The sequence below is a fragment of the Fundulus heteroclitus genome, chromosome 11 (assembly GCF_011125445.2).
Source record: "Fundulus heteroclitus isolate FHET01 chromosome 11, MU-UCD_Fhet_4.1, whole genome shotgun sequence".
NCBI classification, from domain to species: domain Eukaryota; kingdom Metazoa; phylum Chordata; class Actinopteri; order Cyprinodontiformes; family Fundulidae; genus Fundulus; species Fundulus heteroclitus.
The window spans coordinates 4,407,592-4,432,407 of NC_046371.1; the positions used below are offsets into that span (position 1 = coordinate 4,407,592).

The window sequence follows — 24,816 nt, forward strand, 5'->3', positions numbered from 1 at the left end:
AGTTTAAACATCTCTTTAAACATCTTTCCCAAATAAGGTTGGAAATAATATATAAGTGTCTGGTCACTCTGGAGGTTGATGATGATATTTTATGAAATATCTCTAGATCAAAGGGCTGAGTAAAACCTAAAAGAAAACACACGAGCTCAATCATCTTTCAGCTAAATGTTAGGAGGGTTCCTATACAAAAACAATGCAATTAAGTTTACTTTTTACACCAGTTTTATACAACACATGCACATAATTACAGTGTTAAGCGTCTCCATCCATACACTGAATTTATCCATTTATCTGGCGGCTCATTTGTCCCTCCAGTCTGTCGTTTTTACAGGTTTCATATTTAAAATTGATGTAAATATGTACTTAACATTTGTGTTTAAGTCTAGAAATTTTACAAAAATGTCCTGAAAAGACTAAAAACCACTGGTGATTTTCTTTTTTCTTTTTATCTGGGCCATAAGGCTCATTGCCTGGAGCTGCACACCTTAGGGCACCCGTGTCAAACTCGAGGCCCGCGGGCCGAATCCAGCGCGCCAACGCAATTTATCCGGCCCTCAAGAGCCAAAAAAGGCATATCATGTCATAAAGTAAAGCCATATCTCCTTTTAAGTTGTATAAAGTGGTTAAAACTGAGCCTTCTGTAGCGAATGTTGATTTTTATTTTTTATTTTTTTATTTTTATTTTTATTTTAAGGGATTAAGCAGGTCAGAAAATGGATGGATGGATGTAGTAACAGCTTCCTGCCACTAGGTTTTCACACAAAACCCAGAAATGTCCCAAAATAAAAAAAAGTGGTGCAGAATGATGAGTTTAAAATGCAACTCACCTCAATATCAACTTTTTTTTTGCAGATAAACTGTATAATCTGGGCCTAAGGTGCTACTTTAATGCTACTGTGTAAGGTTTTACATTTCTATGTGAACAGGAATCAAATTATGAAATCAAAAGTATCACCTGTACAGGTGCATCCAGCCCTTTTAATGACTTCATGATGCCAGAGTGGCTCAGTATAGAAAAGAGTTACTCTCTGCCTTAGTGGGTGACTAGGGCCATCAAAATAATCAATGTTTAGATGTTATCAATACTAAAAAATAAATGACTCAAAAATATCCGTTTGCATCAAATTTTATGTAAACTGATTATACAATCCTGCTGATTGTAGCAGATCACCAAAGAAAACTAAACAGGGCTGCTGCTGAATAAGTTTGATTGGACCAGATACATGTTTACAATGTAAAAAACAAAAAACAAAACAAACTTTAGATTATATTTGACCGTTAATTTGTCCCTCAGTGGGTAAAAATTCAGCATCTCAGCATTAAACTGACATTTAAATGGAAGCGCATAGAAGCAAACTAGTAATAAATGGCTGGGCAGGTGGCGTTGTGCGTCTTTGGTGCTCAGCTGTTCGTGTTTTTGGGATCTGCTTATCTGAGATCATAAGTGCCGTTTTCCAACCAGTTTGGTTGGTTTTTGAGCGCTACGTCTGCTGTTTGTTCCTTTAGCGCCGTTGCTCCGCTGGCGTTAGCAGCTGCAGATGGATCCTTTGCAGCGAACGGCTCCTGCTGGTCTTTGCCGAGCCTTCTAGTTCTACCTCCGTGTTTGAGAAGCAGCTCTGTTTGGATCAGGGGTCACCAACTTTTTTGAAACTGAGAGCTACTTCATCATCATACGAAGGGCTACCACTACTGACCTTTGATCTACAAACGCTCACCTTACACTGCAAAAACGGATCTAAAAATAAGTAAAATGTTCTTAAAGTTAGTGTATTTGTCCTTGATTTGAGCATGTAAATAAGATTGTCTGCCAATGGAATGAGTATTTTGACCCCTAAAATAAGATAATTAGACATCCTGCACTCTAAATAAGATGATGGAGATGATTTGCTCTTATTTTAAGTGCAAACATCTTATTCCATTGGCAAATCATCCTATTTTTCTTGCTCAAATCAAGGACAGATACACTAACTTTAAGAACATTTTACTTATTTTTAGCTCTGTTTTTGCAGTGTAACTTTTCGTAATATGTGTTTTTAATGCTTTTGTCATTTTTAAATCTATGTAAATATAGGCGTGAATAAAACGGAAGAGCAACTGAATAAAATAGCCTTTTAAATGCAGCTCAGTGTAGGGTTGTGCTATATTTTGAACAGATTTGAGCGCACCACATGTGGTCCTTGTGGGCTACCTGGTGCCCCGTGGTTTATGGTTTATGAGCGCATGCCTGAGGCCTACAACTATATATATATATATATATATATATATATATATATATATATATATATATATATATATATATATATATATATATATATATATATATATATATATATATATATAAAAATAAATGGCTTGTACTTGTATAGCGCTTTATCAAAAATAACGAACCCAGAGCGCTTTACAGTTTAGTCGTTCACCCTTTCACACCCTGACGGTGGTGAGCTACATTATAGCCACAGCTGCCCTGGAGCAGACTGACAGAAGCGAGGCTGCACAGAACCACGTTTGGGCTAAATCTCATTGCACAAAATGTAAATAATTTAATGAATGAATGAAAACTTTATTGTCATTGTCACAAGAACAACGAAATTTAAAAAGTGCCATCGATTCGTGCATATGTTTAAAAAAAAATAAATAAATAAATCTCTGTCCCACAATTTACACACAATATAAGAAATAAATAACAAATAACTGATAAAAACAACTAATAAATAAAAAATAGCACACTCTCACACACATCATCCATGATAAGTAATGCTTATTTTTGGTTGCATTTAGTTTTGTTAGTTTAGTTAATGAGAATAAAAATTTGAACGGTGAAAGATGTTCATGTCTCTCAGTTCTTCCTTAGCAGGAACCCAAGCTCTGAAATAAAAACATGCTATACAGCTGTTTAAAACATTGAAGATTTTTGTCTATCTGGTTAAATCAGTTATATCTAAACTAAGTAATCTAAAATAAGTTATTGCTATAATTTGATTCTTATTGTAGTCCGTGTAACTTGTTGCTCTCAGCGGTCCATCGGATGCATGACTGTGATCCTGATGAACCATAAAGCGGCTGCAGCGTGTCGGGAGGGACCAACTGGATCCGTTTAACTCGCAGCTTCCGGGACTTACAGGATTTGCTTTTAATGCTCTGGTGCCACGGGGCACCTTGAGAGGTTTAATGGAGCTCATTTCTCAGCAGAGCAGAGCTGCTCTCAGGAATGTGCAGCAGGCCAGAACCTCCATGTAAAATAAATGTTTTTCTGCCATGTGCAGAAGCATAATAGGTCCTTCTTAACATTTCTATTTCATGCTTTCTGCTTTTCAGCATTTTATTTCTATTTATCCCTCCCCCAAAAAACATTTTTACAATGTCTTTTTTATTTTTTTATACAATATTCATTGTTTTTAGGCTCTAGCAGTCTTAAAAACAGGTGGAAGCTGTTGTTGCACTGCAAAAAGGGAACTAAAAGTAGGTAAAATCGTCTTGAAATTAGTGTATTTTTCTTTGATGTAAGCTGGTAAATCAGACAATTTGCCAATGGAATAAGATTTTTGTACTCGAAATAAAAACAATTCATCTCTATCATCTTATTTAAAGTGCAGGATAGCTAATTATCTTATTTTAGGGGTAGAAATTCTCATTCCATTGGCAAATAGCCTTATTTAGCTGCTCAAATCAAAGAAAAATGTGCAAATTTTAAGAAAAGTTTACTTACTTTTAGTTCTGTTTTTGCAGTGTGCGCCGCCTTCCAATAAAAAGAGCACTGCAAAAACAGAACTAAAAATAAGTAAAACTTTCTTGAAATGAGTGCATTCACCTTGGTTTGAGCAGGTAAATAAGATTATCTGCTAATGGAAAGAGTAATTTTACCCCTAAAATAAGCTAATTAGATATAATACACTTGGAATAAGTTGATGGAGATGAGTTCTTCCTATTTTAAGTGCAAAAGTCTTATTCCATTGGCAGATTGTCTTATCTATCTACTCAAATAAAGTACAAGTACACTCATTTCAAGAACATTTTAACGTATTTTTAGTTTAGTTTAGTCTGTTTTTGCAGTGAGGGAACAAATATGCATCATCCGGTTAGACGAAGCCCTCCTGACTGCTGCTCGGCATCACTTGACGTTATTGTCTTCGATGACTGGATCGTATTAGATTTTCACAGGTTTATCTAATAAAGACGGCACTTAGTGAGGGTCTGAGTAGATTATTGTTGTGACAAATCCTGCTAAAGATATTTTATTCTCTTGTCCTCGGTTTGCAGGAGGAGGATGAGAAGGAGAGGCTGAGCCTGGTGAAGGACCTGCAGGAGGACGATGGAGGAGACAACACAGAGCCTCTGGAGGACTTCCTGGGGCTGAGCATTGAGGAGGTACGAGTGTCATGTCATCTGACTCCCCCCCGCCTCCCTGAGACGCACACAGCAGCTTGTCTTTGTCCTACGTCATGTTATATTCCCTTGTGGTAATGTGAGCTTCCTCACCTTCATGCTCTGCCCTTCTGTCTTACGTTCCTCGCAGCTTTACGCTCATATTCTTCTTTTCTGTCCCAACGTTCCCACTGCAAAAACAGAACTAAAAATAACAAAAAATGTCTTGAAATTAGTACGTTTGTCCTAGATCTGAGAAGGTAAATAAGATTATCAGCCAATAGAATGAGTATTTTGACCCCTAAAATAAGATAATTAGACATACTGCACTTGAAATAAGATGATGGAGATGCGTTGTTCCAATTTTAAGCGCATAAATCTATTTCCGTTGGCAGATCATCTTATTTACCTGCTCAAATCAAGGATAAATGCACTCCTATCAAGACAATTTTTGTTATTTTCAGTTCCATTTTTGCAGTGTAGGGCTGAGTATAGATAAAAATGTAAAGAATTGATCCGATTCTCAAGATTTAGAATTAATTCCTTTCGATCTGATCTCAGATTGGGTTGCTGGTATTAATTAAAGACTTTTTAGTCGTTACCTGAATTTCATGACTGTGTAGTTATGCAACATATTGACTTTTAACTGCAAATTAATAAAGTAATGGTAGCTAAAGGCGGCTGTAAGGACTACACTGCAAAAACGGATCTAAAAATAAGTAAAATGTTCTTAAAGTTAGTGTATTTATCCTTGATTTGGGCAGGTAAATAAGATTATCTGCCAATGGAGTGAGTATTTTGACCTAAAATAAGATAATTAGACATCCTGCACTTAAAATAAGATGATGGTGATAAATTGTGCAAAAATCTTATTCCATTGGCAAATCATCTTATTAACCTGCTCAAATCAAGGACAAATACACTGATTTTAAGAACATTTTACTTATTTCTAGTTCCGTTTTTGTAGTGCAAAGCCTCTCCCTGAATGTTGAGAGAATTATTTTCACAAACATGCTGTGGGGCAGAAAACCCAAACCGGTCCAGGGTGGAAAACAGAGACAGCAGAGAAATCTACAGCTGCTATTTCTATTTAATTCAACTTAAGAAGACAGAGCAGAGACACAGAAAGCACAGAAGCTCACATTGACCCAGGAGTACTTTCTATGTTAGATGGTAATAGAGGATGATCTGCCTCCCCTGGATGATGTCACAGCTAATAGAACACCAGCACAAATTGTACGTATTTTTAGTTCTCTTTTTGCAGCGCAGAGGCTATTGCTTGGTGTGAGCTGTTTACTTGTTCAGCTGAATCCTGATGACACTCCTTATGTAATTTCTTTGGAATGAGTGTCAGCGGCGGCGTGTAGATGCTGGAAAGCTGAAACCGCTATCCTCCCCCGCTGTTCAGTGTCTGTTTCACTGTTTTGACAAAGACGGCTTCTTTCATCCATTTTTCAATTTTTTAACACAAACTGTTAATTTGTCAGTTCTCTGAGACCTTGTTTCTTTTTTTTATTCCCCCTCTTTCAGCCTCATGCCAACCACAGCGCTCATGGTTCCATACACTCCTTAGACACCGACGTCGTGGCCGGGGGCCCCTCGGACCCCTACAAGGACAACCTGCGGAGAGTCCAGTCGACCGACAGCCTCGGCTCCTCGCTGTCGTCGCAGCAGGGACTCGGCGGTCACAACCACAAGGCCAAGTCGGCCAGCAACCTGGACGAATCGGACTTTGGGCCCCTAGTTGGGGCGGACTGCGGCATGGCGGACAGTAGCTTTGCCGAGACCTCGTCTATCGGCTCCATCAAGCTGACTGCGGGTCACTTCCTGTTGACTAAAGACCAGGAGAAAGCCATCAAAGCTATGACGCCCGAGCAGGAGGAGACGGCGTCGCTGCTGTCCAGCATCTCGAACGCTCCTGACACCGCCTATTTACCGCCTGCAGGCTACCGGCTCGTCAGCGACACCGAGTGGAACCTGCTGCAGCAAGAGGTACAGCTCCCACCATATTTCCTACCAATCAGTCTTTTTATTCGTTTTATTGGTAATATCGAGGGCCAATTCACACTGCAAAAAGAGAACTAAAAATAAGTAAAATTTTCTTGAAATGAATGTATTTACACTTGATTTGAGCAGGTAAATAAGATTATTTGCCAATGCAATGAGTATTTCTACCCCTAAAATAAGATAATTAGATATACTGCACTTGAAATAAGATGATGGAGATGAATTGTTCCTATTTTAAGTGCTAAACTCTTATTCCATTGGCAAATAATCTTATTTACCTGCTCAAATCAAGGGCAAATACATTCATTTCAAGAAAATTTTACTTGTTTTTAGTTCTATTTTTGCAGTGCAGTCTGACTGAGTCACATCGGGATCATCTGGATACATTCGGGGATTTCATGTCATTTATATTTTATCCAAAAATGGCTGCAAAGTTACTTTTTTACGTCAGTTTGCATGTTTCCAGAAAGCAAAGGTAGCTTCGTTAGTTAAAACATGAGAGGGGTCAGAATGAGGCCTGGAGGAACCCCACACATAACGAGAAAGGGTGTAAATCACCATCTTTATCACAATACGATGTTATATCGATTCGTTTGGATTACAGTACGATATTTGCTGATATTACAAAGTGTGTTCCGATTTTAGATTGATGTGATCGATATTATGCAATATCATCTGCTATTATTTACATTGATATCGACTCCCAAAACAAAATATGATTTGACCATTTTATTTCTACGTTGTTAGATGCATCAGGCGTTTAAATCAAAAACAGTATTCGGTTACACTTTATTTGAATGTTTAGGACTGTTGTCATTAATTGTCATTCGGTAAATTATGACACTATTAAAGCAAAGTTGACATTGTTTAAAATGTCTTTGTTATGACAACTTGACATTAACAGAGACAAGGTTAAGTTTAGGGCTTGAGTTGGGATTAGGTTAAATTAAAGGCTTGGGGTTTTGTTAAGTTAAGGGCTTGTCATAACAAAGACATTTTAAACAATGTCAACTTTGCTTTAATGGTGTCATAATTTACCTAATGACAACAGTCCTAAACATTCATAAAGAGTCATTTATGTTCATAACAGGTGTTATGTCATGTTTATGACAGTGTAATGTCAGTCTTATGTACACCCCTTCAAATAAAGTGTCACCCAATATTCTTCTAATTTTAATATATTAATGATAACGATGATAATAGATCACCTGTTCCATTATAGTCAGGGTTCTCGCCAGCGCATTTCAGTGTAGTGGACCGTTACGCTAAAAGTTGTCAAAGTTATGTTGAAATTAGACCGTTACGCTAATTTTCTGAGTCTTTATGACACGGATGTTTGAGAGCAACACAGAAAAGTCAATAAAGCTCTTGAATGTATATCAGCGCAGCTATAAACCTCCCGAAAAATATTAGCTAACGCTATTATTTATTAGCTTGACGAACAGCTCTTTTCGAGCTTCACTACGCAGCGCTTCGCCGTAGGAATGCATTCAGAGAAGTAGCGCCGACAGCCATCCACCGTTACGCTAAAAAGAAATCCTGATGGTCTCATGCCCGAATTTCAAAATAGAGTCGTATCTCAAAAATTACGGATTATGGATCGATATTATCATTTTGTGCCAGTTTAATTGGATCGTTAATCGTTTAATCGATATATCGATGTATTGTTAGAACCCTAGTAATGGGTGCTGATGTGGACTTGTGTCGTGTTGGTGTTCAACCAGGTAAAGAACGCCGGCAGGAAGCTCGGCCGACGCTGCGACATGTGCTCCAACTACGAGAAGCAGCTGCAGGCCATTCAGGGGCAGGAGGCCGAAACACGAGACCAGGTTCGTGTCTCTTCTTTACCGATGAAAACTCACAGAGAGGTTGTTCTTTTATGAAGGCACGATTGTTGCTGTTGTGAAAAGAAATAGCAGCATAATAGCAGCAAATAGCAGCAGGATGGTTATAGGAGCAGCTAACCCGGTCGACATCAGCTTCTCAGAGGAAAGTTTCCTTTTTAAAAGAGCAGAATAACAGACGAGACATAATATTCTGCACCAAAAGCAAACTTAGCTCAGGTTTAAACGGTTCTGATCCTGTTTTATGTTTAGGGCTTCCTCCACTGGGCACCTCTGTTTGTTTCTCTTATTTAAATTGTTCCGTTTGCCCAATGGAGTTTAAGCTGATATTAACATTTTCAATTCAATCGCTCCATGAAACTGAGTTACGATTTCAGGCTTAGTCTGCGAAATGTCTAGAGTTAAACCTGATTTAAAGTCCTTGTGAAAACCGTCGTCACTGTGAGTACAGGCACGATTGGTGAGACGATGTTTCCTTGTTTTTCATGAAGCGTCGTCATAATTTAACTGAGATGCTTTTTGGGTTGGAAGTCAACCATAGTCTGTCAAATAAGAGCTTTGTGTCAACGTTTTTTTTTTTTTTCCCCTTCAGGTGAAGAAGCTGCAGGTCATGCTTCGCCAGGCTAACGATCAGCTGGAGACGACGATGACAGAGAAACAAAATCTAGAAGATTCTGTAAAAGTAGGAAATGAGGAAACTGCCACTAAGGTCTGTATACTGCAAATCTAATGATACGTTTAAAGCACTAAAAATACATGTATTTTGCTGATATTAATGCCATCTTAATTTTTATTGAAATGTTCAAGTTGCAGATGATGATTTAAAGTTAAAAACCTTTTACACTAATACGATTTAACAACTATTCACTTCTGTATACTCGGGCAAATTCTGAGCTTAAACGATTTGTTTATGATTGAATTAAAGAATAAGAGATTGTTCACCTGACCATCTTGGGCTGAAACTTCAGTGCTCTTTACACAATGTGCTCCCAGGCTGACAAATATTCATATTTATTCATATCCATATAAATATTACCTTAAAGTGTTAGCTACATCAGCAGGTGCGTTAATATAAACCAGTTCCCCTATTCTCAAAGACTAAAAGTAGCTTTTAGGAGGCAAAAAATCGTAGAATTCGTGAAATACTACAAATTTTATCTTGGTAAGATAAAAGTTAGCAAATGATTAGTAAAAACTTGGATAATCATAAATAAAAAGTGGAGAAATTTACAAAGATTTTATATAAAAGAGGAGAGAAAGTATTTTTCTGTATTGCATGATAATGTCAGTAGCCTAAAAGGTGATCTAGATGTGATCTAGATCGCTTGTGATGCCATCTCCTCTCTTTTATTGCTACAGCACTTCTCATTTCCAGGCTGGTGCGTAAAGCACCAAGATGCGCAGAGAGAATAATGCATTAATCTGCGGCAATGCGCTTTAAAGTCCCCCTATTTGTGCTGTGATCCAGGGACTAATTTACTTTTCAACAGTCCTCTGTTCTCCTCTCAGAGCTGTACATTGGGCTTCCCTGCAGTCCGGTTTGACTTTTTTCTTGCTCTTTTCCATTTCATGTCAGTCATTTTGCCAAATCTGACCACTTTATACAAGCAGGCGATCCCAGTAAAATGCTGGGATCTTTGTTGCAGAGATTCTCACTCTGCAACAAACATCCATTTGACATAGTCCCTCATAGGGCTTAAAAATAAAATTACCAATTTTATTATATCAAACCTGATTAATCCATTTTCCTCCCTCCTTTTCATTTCACAAGAAGAAATTTAAGGAATTATTTTTAAAAAAGTTGCTTTTATTTCAAACGTTTCATCTGGGAGGTGACCTGAATTCAAAGGGCAACTAAACACAAGCTGTGAAACATTGTTGTAAACATTGAAAATATAACAAAATGTTTGCTGCTAATGGTTTTACACAATGAGCTGAGAACAGGCTTCACTTGTGTAACTTCAAACCAACCTGAAAAAAGGAAATTAATAAATCAAAGTGTCTTGTCATATGGTAAAAAAAAATAGAAAAGTTTCCTCTTTACACCATATTTTCCTAAACATATATTCAGCATTGTATGCTATTCTATTCATGGAAGCCCAATGAGTGCATTTGCAAAATAAAATCCTGATTTTTTCCAAAAAATTTATTTGAATGAATCGATTAAATTGATTTATCACCCAGTCCTAGTTCCTCATGACTATTTTCTCCAATAAAATAGTCTGTCCTGTTTTCAATAGTCCATCCGACACCATGATCTAGCTAATGCGTCATCATCCATTCATGGTACTTTCTGTTTTTAGTTGAGGAGAAGCCAAAATGAGCTTTTGATATACGTTTTGTTTGAAAAACAGTGGAAAGTTCTTTTAAATTTCAATTTTAGACACATTTTATGTCAATATTTGCTTCTCAGCCTTTAGTTGTGTAACTTTCTAACATACATCCCCCTCTCATAGGTGTCAGCCCTCCTGCAGAGAGTCCAGGAATCAGAAACGCTGCTCAGCACACTACAGCAGGCCTTCGGTGAGGCTAAGAGGAACACCCAGGAACAGATGGTGAGCAGCATGTTCAGCTGTTAACGCCACACTGCCTGTCCCTGCCTGATGACTCTATTATCAGCAAATAAAAGATGCCAGCCAGCCTGGAAATCATCACCAGTTTGTCTTTGTTGATCTCTTGCAGCCAAAGCTAATTGGCAGCTTGTAGCTCCTGTCTGTTGTTTTTATATCACCCTCACCGTTTAATCACCGCTCTTCTTCACAGCCACGAGATCATAAGACAAGCCGTTTAGGATGTCATATTTGCACATCATCGCGTCTTTATATCGTCGCTGATCGGACTTTTATTTCAAGTTGATTTGTTCAAGTTTGACAACAATTAAAAAGAGGGCTTATTGGAAAGTTAAAGGGGAATATTTAATTATAAATATGCAACCAAGTAGAAAGCAACAGCTCCCACCAGCTACTTGAAGGATTTAGTTTGAGATAAATTAGAACAGTAATAGAAATAAAAGCATGTCAATAAAAAGGCCATTAGGACTAAGAAAATAAATGAAGCAGTTGGAAAATGAAGAGATTAAATTGTTAAAAGTTATGAAAAAAACATAAATCCCATCAAAATGTAACAGATTTGGTTTTACAGCAATAGGTTTTACAGCTATGAAATATCAAAGCTTAAAGAGCTTAGTCTGAAATAAATTAGAAAAGTAATAGCAATAAAAGCATGTTGTTTAAAAGGCCATTAGGACTAAGAAAATAAAAGAAGCAAGAGGTAAATAAAGGGATTCTAAAAATTATTGAAAAGTTAAGAAAAAACATGAATCCCATTATAACGTAAGCATTTTGGTTTCAAAGCAATAGGTTTTGCAGCTATAAAATATCAAAGCTTAAAGAAATTAATATTTGTAGTAAATCTGATTTAAACCTGAAAAAATGGTAAAGTCTTGAAATTTGCTTTAACAAGAGTTACTTTTTATTAGTTATTTTACTTAGAGATACAGACCAATTTTTATTAGTTATTTTACTTAGAGATACAGACCAATAGTTTTTGTTAGCCACATTAGCCTCTGATAGCTTTACAGCTAAATGGCGACGCAATGAAAGGAGTGCACTGGTTTGTTTCGTTGCTGCACTATTTAATAGCCGACTGAGCTGTCAGCTGATTAACATTTTCCTGCATTAATTCTTACCGCAGCAGAATGGAGCAGAACTAATAGGGGAGACAGAACTCCGTCATTGGGCTGTTTGTGAAGCTAACATTTAAAAAGCTAGCGTTAGCCTATGTCGTCAGGGAGGTTGGCTACTTCACTGTTGCAGATACAGGAGCTTTACTGACTTTTTAAGTTTTCCTGTCTAACATCTGTGTTGTAGCATTAGCTTCTAGCGTTAGCTTCTACCATTAGCTTCTACCATTAGCTTCTAGCGTTAGCTTCTACCATTAGCTTCTAGCGTTAGCATCCAGCATTAGCTTCTAGTGTAGCTTCACACTCTAGACGTTTTTCTGGCGGTACTCGACATGTCAGAAGAAGTGTGACTATTTGGGCAGATGTGAATCGGTCAGTTTATATTGATCTTTACACAAATGAGTATCTTTTAATATTTTTATTTTATTTTAGCATTGATTATATTGAGACATTTACTTTTTTTTTTTTTGACAACCCTAGCCCCCAGGCAAGGCACTGAACCCCAGGTTGCCTATTGATCTCTGAATTAGTGTATGGATGTGTACACATTAGTGAGTCAGTATAACTAGAAAAGCACTGTATAAATTCTGTTAATGTACAATTTATTTAACATTTAGCTGGTTTAGGGTGTGAATAATAACAAAAGATAAAATCCTTGTTTGTTTGTTTTTCTTTAGGGCATAATAATGTACAACATTAGGCTCTCTCTCTGCTGGGTGTCCTGATGTGGCAGCCCCTATTATTGAGGCTGACCAAAATTTCCAAGACCCACTTCTCTCATGTGCTTTTTGCTTCCTCTCACCTCTCTCCAGCCACCCTTTCTACGCTTTGCGTCTATTAAATAAAGACAACACGTAATACCAAATATATATATATATACAAATGCATTATTTGAAGGATCCCTCTTTGCAACGTGCACATGTATGCATTAGCAGCAAATATCTCCTTGCAAGTCCGTGATCCAAAATGAAAATAAGGACTTAAATGTGGTCAGATTTAATAAATTGCTACTCCATCTGTGTAACGACATGCTTAAATAATATATGTAGTTATTTACTAATATTAATAATCCTTTGCTAGACATGATGTGCAAACTTTAAACTTATGGGTTTAAATCGTATCATGATTGAAAATCCACACCTTAGAGGAAATATAAAAACAAAGGATCTGGCTGGGAAATCAGCTGTTGTGGGGTTACTTATAGAAAAGGGGGTTAGAAAAAAAGACGGGCAGCTACATGACAAGAAGTGAAAGGATTTTTTTTCTTTGTTATTCCACTTTATTTCACTTATTTTTCTTGTTTCTTTCAGGCAGTGCTGTTGAAGTCGAGGGAGCAGGTGGCGGATGAGCTAAGCCGACTACAGAGAGACAACGAGAGCCTGCAGGGTAAACACCGGCTGCATCTAGAACTGCAGCAGCAAGAAGACTTCCAGATGCCCAACACTGTGCAGGTACGTCTTTAATGCACTCTGAATGATCCTCAGCAGGTTCAGGGTTACTTTAATTCAGTGGTTCCTAAATGTTTTATGTTGCCCCCACCCTTTTTAAACTACATAATACACTGCCTGGCCAAAAAATAGTCACCACCTGGACTTACATAAGCAAATAGGTACGATCCTCCCGTTGGATAATTACTGCTTGCCAGGTGGGAATAAATCATAAACTTATCGAAACAAGGTTACAGCGAATGCGTGCCGTAATCAAAGCTAAAGGCGGTCCAACGAAATATTAGCGCGTGTGACCGTTTTTATTTATTTTTTTCTCTACTTTTTTGATGGTGGCTTTTTTTTTTTGATCAGGCAGTGTGTTAACGACAATGTAAATGGCTTTTAGCCCGACTCGTACATATCGGCTGGACGATATAGAAAAAATAGCATATCGATAAAAAACAAAATCATATTGATCAATGTTGATAATTCATACTCAACCCTTTATTCAACCAACTTTTTACCAAAACTGTAAGTAAAAAAAAGAAAAAAAAAGAAAACAGAACACGTGCTCTTTGAACTCTTAGAAGGGGGCGGAGCTTGGTTCCTGGGTCTGCGTTGTGATTGGTTGGGAGGAGGTAATGATGTAATATTAACCTACATGACTAGAATGCATAAGGAAGGAAAACTTTTGTTCTATTGAACTTTTTATTGGCCTTTTTTTCTATTATCGATATACGTCTATTGATCGATATATATTGTTATTGGATTATCATCGAGTCCTATTCGTACCTGCATTCGATGTTTTACTAACTATGAACCTCATATGGCAAAATATCAAACCATTAATATCAAAGATAAACTTCAGTTTCATTAAGTGTTGTATTTTGTTACGGGTTTGTTAATAGTATTCATCATACTACCGAACGCAGGTACAGACCAAACAGCAGAGGGTGCTGTTGACACATTTGTGCTGTATTTTCTGGACCAAAAAGGCGAGGCTTTTCTTACAATAATCTTATTTACCTGCTCAAATCAAAGACAAATACATTAATATCAAGAAAACTTTACTTACATTTTGTTCCCTTTTTGCAGTGGAAAATGTTTCAGGTTCGGTTGTTTTAGTTGAATTTCTGCAACGCAATAATCTCTTAATGTTGATCTAATTTATTGAGATGCACCAGTAGAAAATATTTATTACAGCGAGGCGTTCTGCTTTTATGGAAACATGCCTGGCACTCTTGTAGCTCACGCGCCGCCAACTCTTAGGGTGATGATGATATCCTTTAGATTATTCCTGAATCTGTTTTAAGCTCCCATCTACTCCCACACTGTTACTCCTAGCAGCTTGCTAAATTATCCTCCTAGTGCATAAAAAAAAGGAACGGAGGTGGATGTTCCAGTCAGATTTCTAGCTTTTTTTCTGGACATTTTTTTTTTCTGATAAATTATTTATTTAGTACGTACATAGCAGCTATAAAAGGATATGTTTAACAACTGTATAACATAAATGTGAAACAACTGTAGGACCAACTACTTCGACCCAAACTCGTTTGCTTCCTACCTTTAGAAGACGAGTTAATTAGCTCCCAACCCTGATTTTGTGCAGGATCTGCAAGTCCTGGTGCTGCAGCTGCGGGACGACATCGTGGCGCTGCGGACGGCGGCCGATCACATAGAGGAGAAGCTGAAAGCTGAGATCCTGTTCCTGAAGGAGCAGATCCAGGCGGAGCAGTGTCTGAAGGAGAACCTGGAGGACACCCTGCAGCTGGAGATCGAGGGCTGTAAGGAGGAGATAGGTGAGAATCCGCTGGGTAAATGGCAATCATCAAGCTGTTTTATGGGCATTATTTAAAAACCCTCTTCTGTTTCTGCCTTTTTTTTTTTTTTTTTTTTTTTACATCCGTTGATTGTTGTCGTACAGACATCTTGGAAGGTATGAGAATAAGTTTGAAAAAGCTTAATTTAACAGCTTGCGGGTTTGTTAAAAGCACACTGTTCCTTGCAAAAAGCATTGACATTCTTTGCTCTTTTTCACATTTTGTTTAATTTATGTGCAAAGCAGTGCAGGTGGACTTTATCTACTATTTAGGTGACTTCTAAGTGGAATTGGTTGCACAAGTTATCATTTAGAGGTATCAGGGTAAAGAGGCTAAATCCAAATTCACAAAACCTGCATAGAATGTTTTTTAATTTTTTAATTTTTATTTTTTTTACAATATTTTGTCTTAAAACATATTTAAAAAGCAATAAAAAACTTTTTTGCTTTCACCATGCACATTCATGCACTCCTCTGTGATGGTCTGTCACATTAACGCTGTGGTTTCAACAGGACAACAAAATGTGGGAAAGTCCAAGAGATCTGAATACTACACTGGGTGACAGGTTCAAACAGCCAGAAGGAATTAATGAATTAAAATTATCCAATCAAAGAAAGTAAAATGATGCAAACTCCAAAACAAATTAACAAAAGAAAAATTATGCAACCCCAGAAGATAGAAAGAAGCAAAATTAAAAATGCCGCAAACTGGCTCTAAATAAAGTAGAAGTGCTCCAGACCACTAGGGGGAGACAACCACCAAGTCACATGGGATCAGACCATTGCTAATATTACCTATGAAATATGCTGATGTTATATTTTAAAAGATTGTGGCTAAATGTTTAAAAAAAGAAAAGAACTAAAACATACCTTTTTTCTTCCCTCCAACTTTATTCTGAGCATCAAGTTAAAGCTTCAGCTGTTAACTATTGTAAATAAATTATTTTTGTCATGAGGTTGTGGCGCATAGTTCTTCCTGCAGTCTTTTTCAGGTAACTGTGGCTGTGACTGCATGTCAATTATTGCCCAATAGGCACTAATACTGTCCTTAAAAACATTTAAAGATGTAACATATAGTAAAACAAAATTCGAAATATGACTCATTGGGGCTCAAGTTACATTAAGAAGTGTGATTTATGTATTTATTTTTTTACCAAGCTGCACACAGTAACTTCAACTTATTATGATTGATGCCCTCAATAAACCAACAGTGGAGAAAATAGCAATTCTGGGGGTTTCAGACACCACTAGTTGGATTTTATCGATGTGAAGATAAATCCAAATTCTTATCACAAAGAGGAGTTTTTCAAGACAACTATAAAACAATACGTTAAAGGTCCAGCCCTATTTGAAAATGTGATTTAGTGTCATAAGCAGAGCCATTAGTGATGAGGGGATTGTATGGAACAAACAGCCGAGCGGTGTGTGAACAAACAAGCATAACTGCTTTCTATACTCAAATATTATCAGTGACCGGTTATTTATTTTTAAATCATTAAAAAGTCAGATAGTAAATACAGAAAGCCCACAAGTGAAATGGAATCGGACGAAATATGAAATGAATCTGCATATTCTCTTAATAATAATAGGATGTTATCTTAAGTTGTCTGAGGTAAAAAAACTCCAGGGTTTCATTCAAGCTCAAATCCCGCCTGACTTGGTGGTCGGCTCCCCCTAGTGGTCCGGTGCCCTTCCGTTTTTTTAAAAATCTTTTCACTTGCTATTGTTTTTAGGTCTTCTGTATATTTTCTGTGATTGTAACATTTTTCTGTTGCATTTTTTTTGTGTGTGTGTTTTAAAGTTTGCATGATTCAGTGCATTTGGCCGTTTGCTGCCCACTCACACCTGTCGATACTTTTTTGCAAACACTGACAATAATGGGCTTCAAGGCAACATGGAGCTTTTTTGTTTCCTCACCTTTGATAACTGCTGTGAAAAAAAACTGACCTCACTGTGTCCTTGATAATCTCACTGGTAATATTTTACGGTACAGTGCAAACGCCTTTAAACGTCCCCTTATTTCTTGGTACTTTAATACTAAGAAGCCAGAATTTCTTCCCCGCATTTTAATAAACGTCTTGATCAGTGGTCCTCTAGGCTTCCTGGAGGTCTTTTAATGGTTTTCTTTGAACCTTTGCTGCTTTAATTCTGGGATATTCTGAGAATCTCCTTTCTTATAATACAATAAGTGAGGGGTGACTTAAGACTTTTGCACAGTGCTGTATCCGTAGATGTGGCTTTTTCTGTGCCTGCTTGATAAGTTAGTCATGTATGCCCAAGGTGGGGTTTTAATACCATTTCACGGACTTTAAACCAAGTAGGGATCTCCTGGCTGAATCTCTACCTCTTTATGAAACCTTTTCAAGTAATTTAGGTTACTTTTAAGATCTTTAAATGCAGGAAAATGCCTTGTTTTGATGTTGATCAGTTTGTTTTTGTCAAACCAAGCTATGGTATATAATTTATATTCCTGACCAAAAGTGTTGGCTTTTAAAATTTTCCAGAGAAATTAAGCTTTTCTCCCACAAATTTTGTGGGAGTGTTTTGTTAAACACATTAATTCCTTCTGTCTGTTTTTGGAATGACACCAAAAAGCAAAGGCAATTTTTTTTACTTAATACTTAATTTCAATTAAAGCCATAAAAATGTGCCAGATAAAATTTTTGGCACCCTGCACTTAACCGTATTTTTCAGACTATAAGTCGCTGCGGAATATAAGTTGCATCAGTCAAAAAAAATACACCATAAAGAGGAAATCATATCTAAGTCACAAGGACTGTACGCATTTATTTAGAAATTTATTTCACACAATTCAAAATTAAAAACTGATCTTTTTTTAAATCTTGATCCAAAACACACAAAGGAAATAAACGTGTAACAAAACAAAACGGGTGTAGATGAAATAGAAAGAGAAACGTTTAATTTACTGTAAACATTTCAGGGTTACCAACAAAATAAAAATATTGTTTATTTAGATCTACCAAGCACAGGATTGCTGCAGTGAGTGTATTAGTTTCCTAATTCAAACAATCAGATATCTATATTAACTTTAGAAAATAAAATTAAAATGTTTGATCCTGTAAAGGTTTGACCTTTTTTTAAATCTTTTCACTAAAGTAAATGCGTCACTGATCAAACGCCACCACACCGTCCAGGAAGAGGCTCTCTTTATTATCATAACAAAGCCTTCTTCTTCTGTCCAGCTTCTGGGTGTCGTCTCAGTTTTCTGAGGGGCTGTTTGGTCTTTGCCGTCATGAATCCACAGAATATCTTCGTGTTGTTTTTACGGTCCAGCCTCGCGCTGAAGGTTCGGTCGGTTTGTTAACTTTTAGCATCTGGTTGGTTTGGATCTCTCGCTGCCTTTTGAACACAAGTGAAGCACAAAAATGTCCCTGAGCGCTGCCGCTTTGTTGAATTATTCATCAATGTGAAGCAAAGAACTCCACGGAGAATAACGGTTTCGGATGAGCTCCACGGTCCTCTAACGATCCCCTCTTTTGTTGATTGTTTTTGTTTTTGTTTTTTTCCTTCCACAGCGTCTTTCTCCAGCCTGAAGACTGAGCTGGAGCGCATCAAGGCAGAGAAGGAGCAGGTGATGTTGCCTCTCTTTTATGAAATGTTGTTGCAGCAGCGAAGCCGTGTGTGGTCTAGAAAACAGTAAATGAATCTCATCTTTCTAGAGGAAATAATTCAGGATATGAACGCGTCATGTGATTAAAAAGATTCTGGCCTGAATGCGGCGTTCCTTCTCAGTCTGGAGAGAATTAATTGGAAATAAACCAGAACATCCAGCAGTCTGGTTTTTCTGGCTTTAATTTGGGATTTACACTGCAAAAAGGGAACTAAAAGTAAGTAAAATTTCTTCAACTGAGTGTATTTGAGCTTGATTTGAGCAGATGAATACATTTATTTGCCAATAGAATGAGTATTTTTGCCTCTAAAATAAGATAATTAGATAAACTGCACTTGAAATAAGATGATAGAGATGAGTTGTTCCTGTTTTAAGGGCAAAAATCTTATTCCATTGGCAGATAATCTTATTTATCTACTCAAGTAAAGGGCAAATACACTGATTTCAAGAAATTTCTACTTGCTTTTATTAGGGCTGGACAATTAATCACATTTGCAATATAATCACAATTTCAAAATATGCATTTTCCAAATTGCAGAGGTCTGCAATTAATTAACAATTAATAGATCAGACGCGTCCTTTAGGTGTCGGTAAAATGTTTAAAGTGGGTTTGCTCCACATGGAAGGGAAGAGAACTGCAGCAGAGAGATAATCTAATTTTATCATTTGTTTTAGAGTTCATATAATCAGATGTTTTTATACCAGAAACTTTCAGGAATCTCACCACAGCATTAAGTAGGGCTGTGCATAAAAATCGATACAAAGATTAATATCAATGTTTTTAAAAACAATTTAATATCGATATTCTGGCTTTCAATGTCGATATACCTCCCAACCCCTAGGGGGCGATATTACAGCCATTACTGCTCACAGCGAGGAAGAGCAGTGAGACGAATTAGCGAAACGGCCGACAGGATTTTAGAAGCTCCTACGTCCCTAAAATCAGATATTTGGGCACATTTTTGCTTTCTGTGATACGTTAAATGCATTGAACCAAATGCACTTTGTTTTCCTGTTAATATATCAGTGTTCAATAAATGTAACATAAATATAATATTTGGCTGGTTTTGTTGATTGAACGACTTTGAGCATTAATTTGAAAGTAATAGATATCGATATTTGAGTTAAATAATGCTGAGCTTTATAGAGAATCATATCAAATCGGCTCATCCTAGATGATACCCAGCCCTATCATTAAGTCAGACTGTTTATTACATAGACTCGTTTGTTGGCTGCAATTTATGTTCAACAAGGATTGATGTCCAACTCAACAAGCTGTTCTCTTAGATAATAATATTCAGATTAATAAAAACGGTTACATTTCTTGTTTTAAACAGTCCTCGTTTACAAACATCTTTTATCTACAGGCCAGTTTGGTTGTTTGTGGTTTAATGCAGAGAAAAGTCTAAATCAAATCGCAATTATGGTTGAAATATATCGCAATTTTGATTTTTGTAAAATCAAAAAGGACTGAATATTGAGGAATATTGTGGAAACTGCACAGACCAGGTCGCGTCATCCTGACCGTCTGGTGTTGCTGTTTCTGCAGCTGCAGAGCAGTTTAGCAGAGAAGACCGAGACGCTGGACGGCATCCGGCGCATGAAGATGAGCCTGGAGCAGCAGCTCAGAGAGCTCACCAGTGCAAAGGTCTGTTTCTGCCGCTATGCCTCACTCTTCATTAAAATTAAACCCTTTTGGCTGTTGAACAAACCGATTTTATTTGAAACAACACCTGAGAACCGTGGCGTCTGACTGTGTGTGCTCCTGCCGCAGGGAGCGTTAGAAAGTCAGGTCCTCGACGAACGAGACAAAGCCCAGCGGCTGCAGACGGAGCTGGACGTCAGCGAGCAGGTCCAGAAGGACTTTGTCAAACTCTCTCAGACGCTTCAGGTAAGCAGGGCGTGTTCAGGTTTGCAGCACTGCAAAAAAGCAACTAAAATTAAGTGAAATTTACTCAAAATTAGTGTATTTGTCCTTGATTTAAACTGGTAAATAAGATTATCTTCCAATGGAATGAGTATATTTACCCCTAAAATAAGATGATTAGATATACTGTACTTGAAATAAGATGAGTTGTTCCTATTTTAAGTGGAAAAAATCTTATTCCATTGGCAGATAATTATATTTAGCTGCTCAAATCAAGGATAAATTCACTAATTTCAAGTAAAGTTTACTTTACACTGCAAAAAGGGAACTAAAAGAAGGTAAAATCCTCTTGAAATGAGTGTATTTTTCATTGATTTGAGCTGGTAAATCAGACTATTTGTCAATGGAATAAGATTTTTGCTCTTAAAATAAGAACAGTTCATCTCCATCATCTTATTTCAAGTGCAAGATATCTAAGTATCTTATTTTAGGGGTAGAAATTCTCATTATATTGGCAAATAGTCTTATTCAGCTGCTCAAATCAAGGACAAATATACAAATTTTAAGAACATTTTACTTACTTTTAGTTCCCTTTTTGCAGTGAGTTTGCTTCTGTTGATTATGTGGGTGAGTTTTTTCTCTTTATAAAAGCTTTTCTGTAATCACTTGGACCTTCCTGCTGTCTGCTGAGGTCCAGTTTAACCGCTGGAGATGGTGTGTTCAGGGTTTTCCATGTAGATCAATAAGTTCAGTCCTGGCGCCGTCTGATCAGAGGACCTTCTTCCACATGTTTGCTCTGTTCACTGCTTAGGGACTTTTTATGAACTTATTTTTACCAAACGACTCAATTCAGAGATCCTCCCACCTGAGCTGTGGGTCTCTGCAGCTCCTCCAGAGCCTCCATGGTCCTCCTGCTTCTCTGATCAATGCTCTCCTGGTCCAGCCTGTCAGTCCAGGTGGACGTCCATGTCCTGGTAGGTCTGCAGGAGGTCCAGATGATGGATGGATCAGAGCTCTGGACCAGAACCTCCTCCCTGACCCGTCTGCTGGGTTATCTAAAGAACCTCTGAGGCCAGAAACAGAACATCTGCAGATTAAATTAGATTGACTCTGTCGACTAATTAGGCGATTACTGCGTTTACTGCATTTTGCACCATTATTATTTTGCACTGCCAACGTTGAACTTTTTGAATTAAAGCCTTTTTTGCACCACTATCTTTGCACTATAAACATGGTGGAACATCCTTCTGCACACTTTTTTAAAAAAAACATTTTTTTTTCCTGCACTGTTGCATTCTCTTTATATTGTAATGTTATTTTGTTTCAATTGCAATCTCTTTACACTGTCGTACACTGCAAAAACAGAACTAAAAATAAGTAAGAATTTTCTTGAAATGAGTGTATTTGTCCTTGATCTGAGCAGGTAAATAAGATTATCTGCCAATGGAAAGAGTAATTTTACCCCTAAAATAAGATAATTAGATATAATGCACTTAAAATAAGTTGATAGAGAAGAGTTCTTCCTATTTTGACTGGAAAAATCTTATTCCATTGGCAGATTATCTTATTTCCCTGCTCAAATAAAGAACAAATACACTAATTTCAAGAAAAATATAACTTATTTTTAGTTTAGTTTATTCTGTGTTTGCAGTGTAAGCTGTATGCAACGACTGCATGTGCATACAAAATGACAAAGTTTGTCTAAGACTAAAGCAGGTTGTTGTGCTGGGTTTTATTCAGGCATATAAAAATGGGGTTGAATACAAATGCCTCTTAGTTTTTGTTTTGTGTTTGCATTAAAACACAGCTCAACGTTCCACTTCCCAATGAGGCCCTGCTTTTTGGTGATCTGTCACATAAACTGGTGAAATATAAGTTTATGTGACTGATATAAATAGATAAATAGCTCAAACTGTGTTAGATTGGAACGGGAGACCCAATTCTCTGTAAAGTCACTTTACCGTCACTTTACTTTGACGGTAAAGTGACAGAATCAGAATTAGACATACTTTAATAATCCCAGGGGGAAATTACTTTTGTTACATGCTCCAGAATACACACATTGTTATTTATATATATTAGGGCTGGGCAACGATTAAAATATTTAATCGCGATTAATCGCACTGATTAATCGCGATTAATCGCATTGTATTTACAAACTCCAAGAATGAATTCAAAAGTAGTGTAAAGAGCACTTTTATTTTAATGTTCTGCTGCCATATGAACAAAAGTGTTGTAACATTTGTAGCACTTATCAGTAACACATATTTAGTGTAAAGCTCAACTTAAACATGTAAAACAAAAAATAGCAATAATAATAAATTAAAGCTTATTGCCACTGACAGGGAATTCTCTTTATGGGGAAAAAATCTACCAAAAACAGGCAATTTCTGAGGTAACAGCAGGGAGCAGCATTATCATTTTATGTTCAATACCAAAGTTTAACTTGGCAGTGGTTACAACTAACTTGTTTCTGTCATATTCCATGCTGGAAGAACTTTAAACTGAAATGCTTGCGTTTATTTGACGTTGACACGCGGTTTTTTGTTGTTGCTTTCTCGCGTGCATATAGTGAATGGCAGGGGGAAAACAGGCAAAAATACATGGATACTTTGAAACGAGAAGCGACTTCACCGACGGCGTCGATGCAGACCCCCCCCCCCCGCTCCGCTCCGCACAAAACTTGTTCCGGCCGCCAACTCACCGCCTCGCCTCGCCCCGCCTAAGCTCGCTCGCGGTACCTGCGGGAAACACCGCCTTCCGCATGTCAGCTGTGTTTTTTTCCGGCCAGCACCTTTCTTCCTCTTTGAATCTGAGGCTGGGCTGACAGCGAGGTTATTGGCGCATTATCGCCACCTACTGTTCTGATTCAAACCCCTACACCGCAGCAACAGACCTTCACAAAATAAAAGCATGTGACCAACATGCGTTAACGCGCGTTAAAGAAAATATCGCCGTTAATAGTCGAATGAGTTAACGCGAAATTAACGCGTTAACTTGCCCAGCCCTAATATATATATATATATATATATATATATATATGTATATGTATATGTATAAAACTAAAAATACAAGTGAAGTGATAGTGACTTGTGCAAGAACAGTGCAAAGAATGCATAAATGTCAGCCACAGAACAGGGAAAAGCTCACAGTGCATGGATGCTTTTGCACTGCGGCGTCGTGCAAAGCCAGCAGGGCGACCCGGATCGTCCTGTGGAAACTCCAAATGATGAATTTGGCGTCTGTTTGGGTCCGCAGGTGCAGCTGGAGCGAATACGGCAGGCCGACTCTCTGGATCGGATCAAAGTCATCCTGAACGACACCAACCTGACCGACATCAACCAGCTTCCGGAGACATGATGGCCCCCCCCGGGGCGAGGACCGGCTCCGGCTTCGTTCCCCTCGCTGCGCGCCCCCCCCCCCCCCCCCCCCCCCCCCCACCCCCACCCCACCGGCCCGCTAACGTCATCACCCGTCCCGTACCGCCGCCCGTAACCACACTGGAAGAGTTTGGAAGGACGAGAAACCCGAGGCGCCCGCGGCGAGCTCCCGGCCCGCCGGCGTACATTTCGGGTAGAATAATGAAGAAGAACACTACTAAAATGTGTAAATAGCTAAATGTGTGACTGTGGGGCGAGAGGGGGGGAAGCCCCCCTTCTGCCCGTGGGGGGTCTGCCTGTGTCATGTTTCTACTGTAGATAACGACTGTCTGTGTTAGCTCAACCAAAAACCAAGGTCCGTCGTCCTCTGATGCACTTTCCATCCGTCGGTCTCCCTCTGCGCTCCAAGCGTCTGATAATCGCTCCTTTAATCCACTCACTTCGTCATTCTTTTGTCTTTTTCTAACCCCCCCCCCCTCCCTCCCTCCTCCTCCATGCAGCAGATTATGAAGGATGGGGAAAAAAACTTGCACATAACTGGGATAAAAGGAGCAGAATACAAGGAGTAACTTCCGTTTCTCCACCGCGTTTCCTGTTTGTGCCGCTCTCCTATTGTCTGACAGGAGGAGACGTTTGAGTCTATTTCCCCCCCCCCGACTGTGAGAAAACACTATTTAACTCCAGCATTTAGAGACCAACAGATAAGTCAGCAGAGGGGGAGTAAATAGGAAGGAATGGATTTTATTTCCCTTCTTTTTTTCCCCCCCACTGATCAGCCTTGAACTGACGATCTTAAT

At 38.1% G+C, this 24,816-nt stretch overlaps 1 protein-coding gene across 2 annotated transcripts in view; it reads left to right on the top strand.

The window, feature by feature from the left end:
- The window catches only part of rabep1 (rabaptin, RAB GTPase binding effector protein 1), a 46,603-nt gene extending 22,532 nt beyond the window's left edge, over positions 1-24,071 (top strand). The window contains exons 8-19 of one of the 2 annotated variants that reach the window (XM_012864386.3): positions 4,258-4,365; positions 5,893-6,354; positions 8,094-8,198; positions 8,806-8,922; positions 10,670-10,768; positions 13,206-13,346; positions 14,932-15,121; positions 15,247-15,258; positions 18,678-18,733; positions 20,322-20,420; positions 20,547-20,663; positions 23,898-24,071. In XM_012864386.3, the coding sequence (XP_012719840.2) occupies positions 4,258-4,365; positions 5,893-6,354; positions 8,094-8,198; positions 8,806-8,922; positions 10,670-10,768; positions 13,206-13,346; positions 14,932-15,121; positions 15,247-15,258; positions 18,678-18,733; positions 20,322-20,420; positions 20,547-20,663; positions 23,898-23,999 (1,608 nt within the window). In that variant the 3' untranslated portion in view covers positions 24,000-24,071. The remainder of the gene's footprint in view (positions 1-4,257; positions 4,366-5,892; positions 6,355-8,093; positions 8,199-8,805; positions 8,923-10,669; positions 10,769-13,205; positions 13,347-14,931; positions 15,122-15,246; positions 15,259-18,677; positions 18,734-20,321; positions 20,421-20,546; positions 20,664-23,897) is intronic. The other variant, XM_012864396.3, reaches the window with a different exon arrangement.
- Positions 24,072-24,816: the final 745 nt, after the last annotated feature.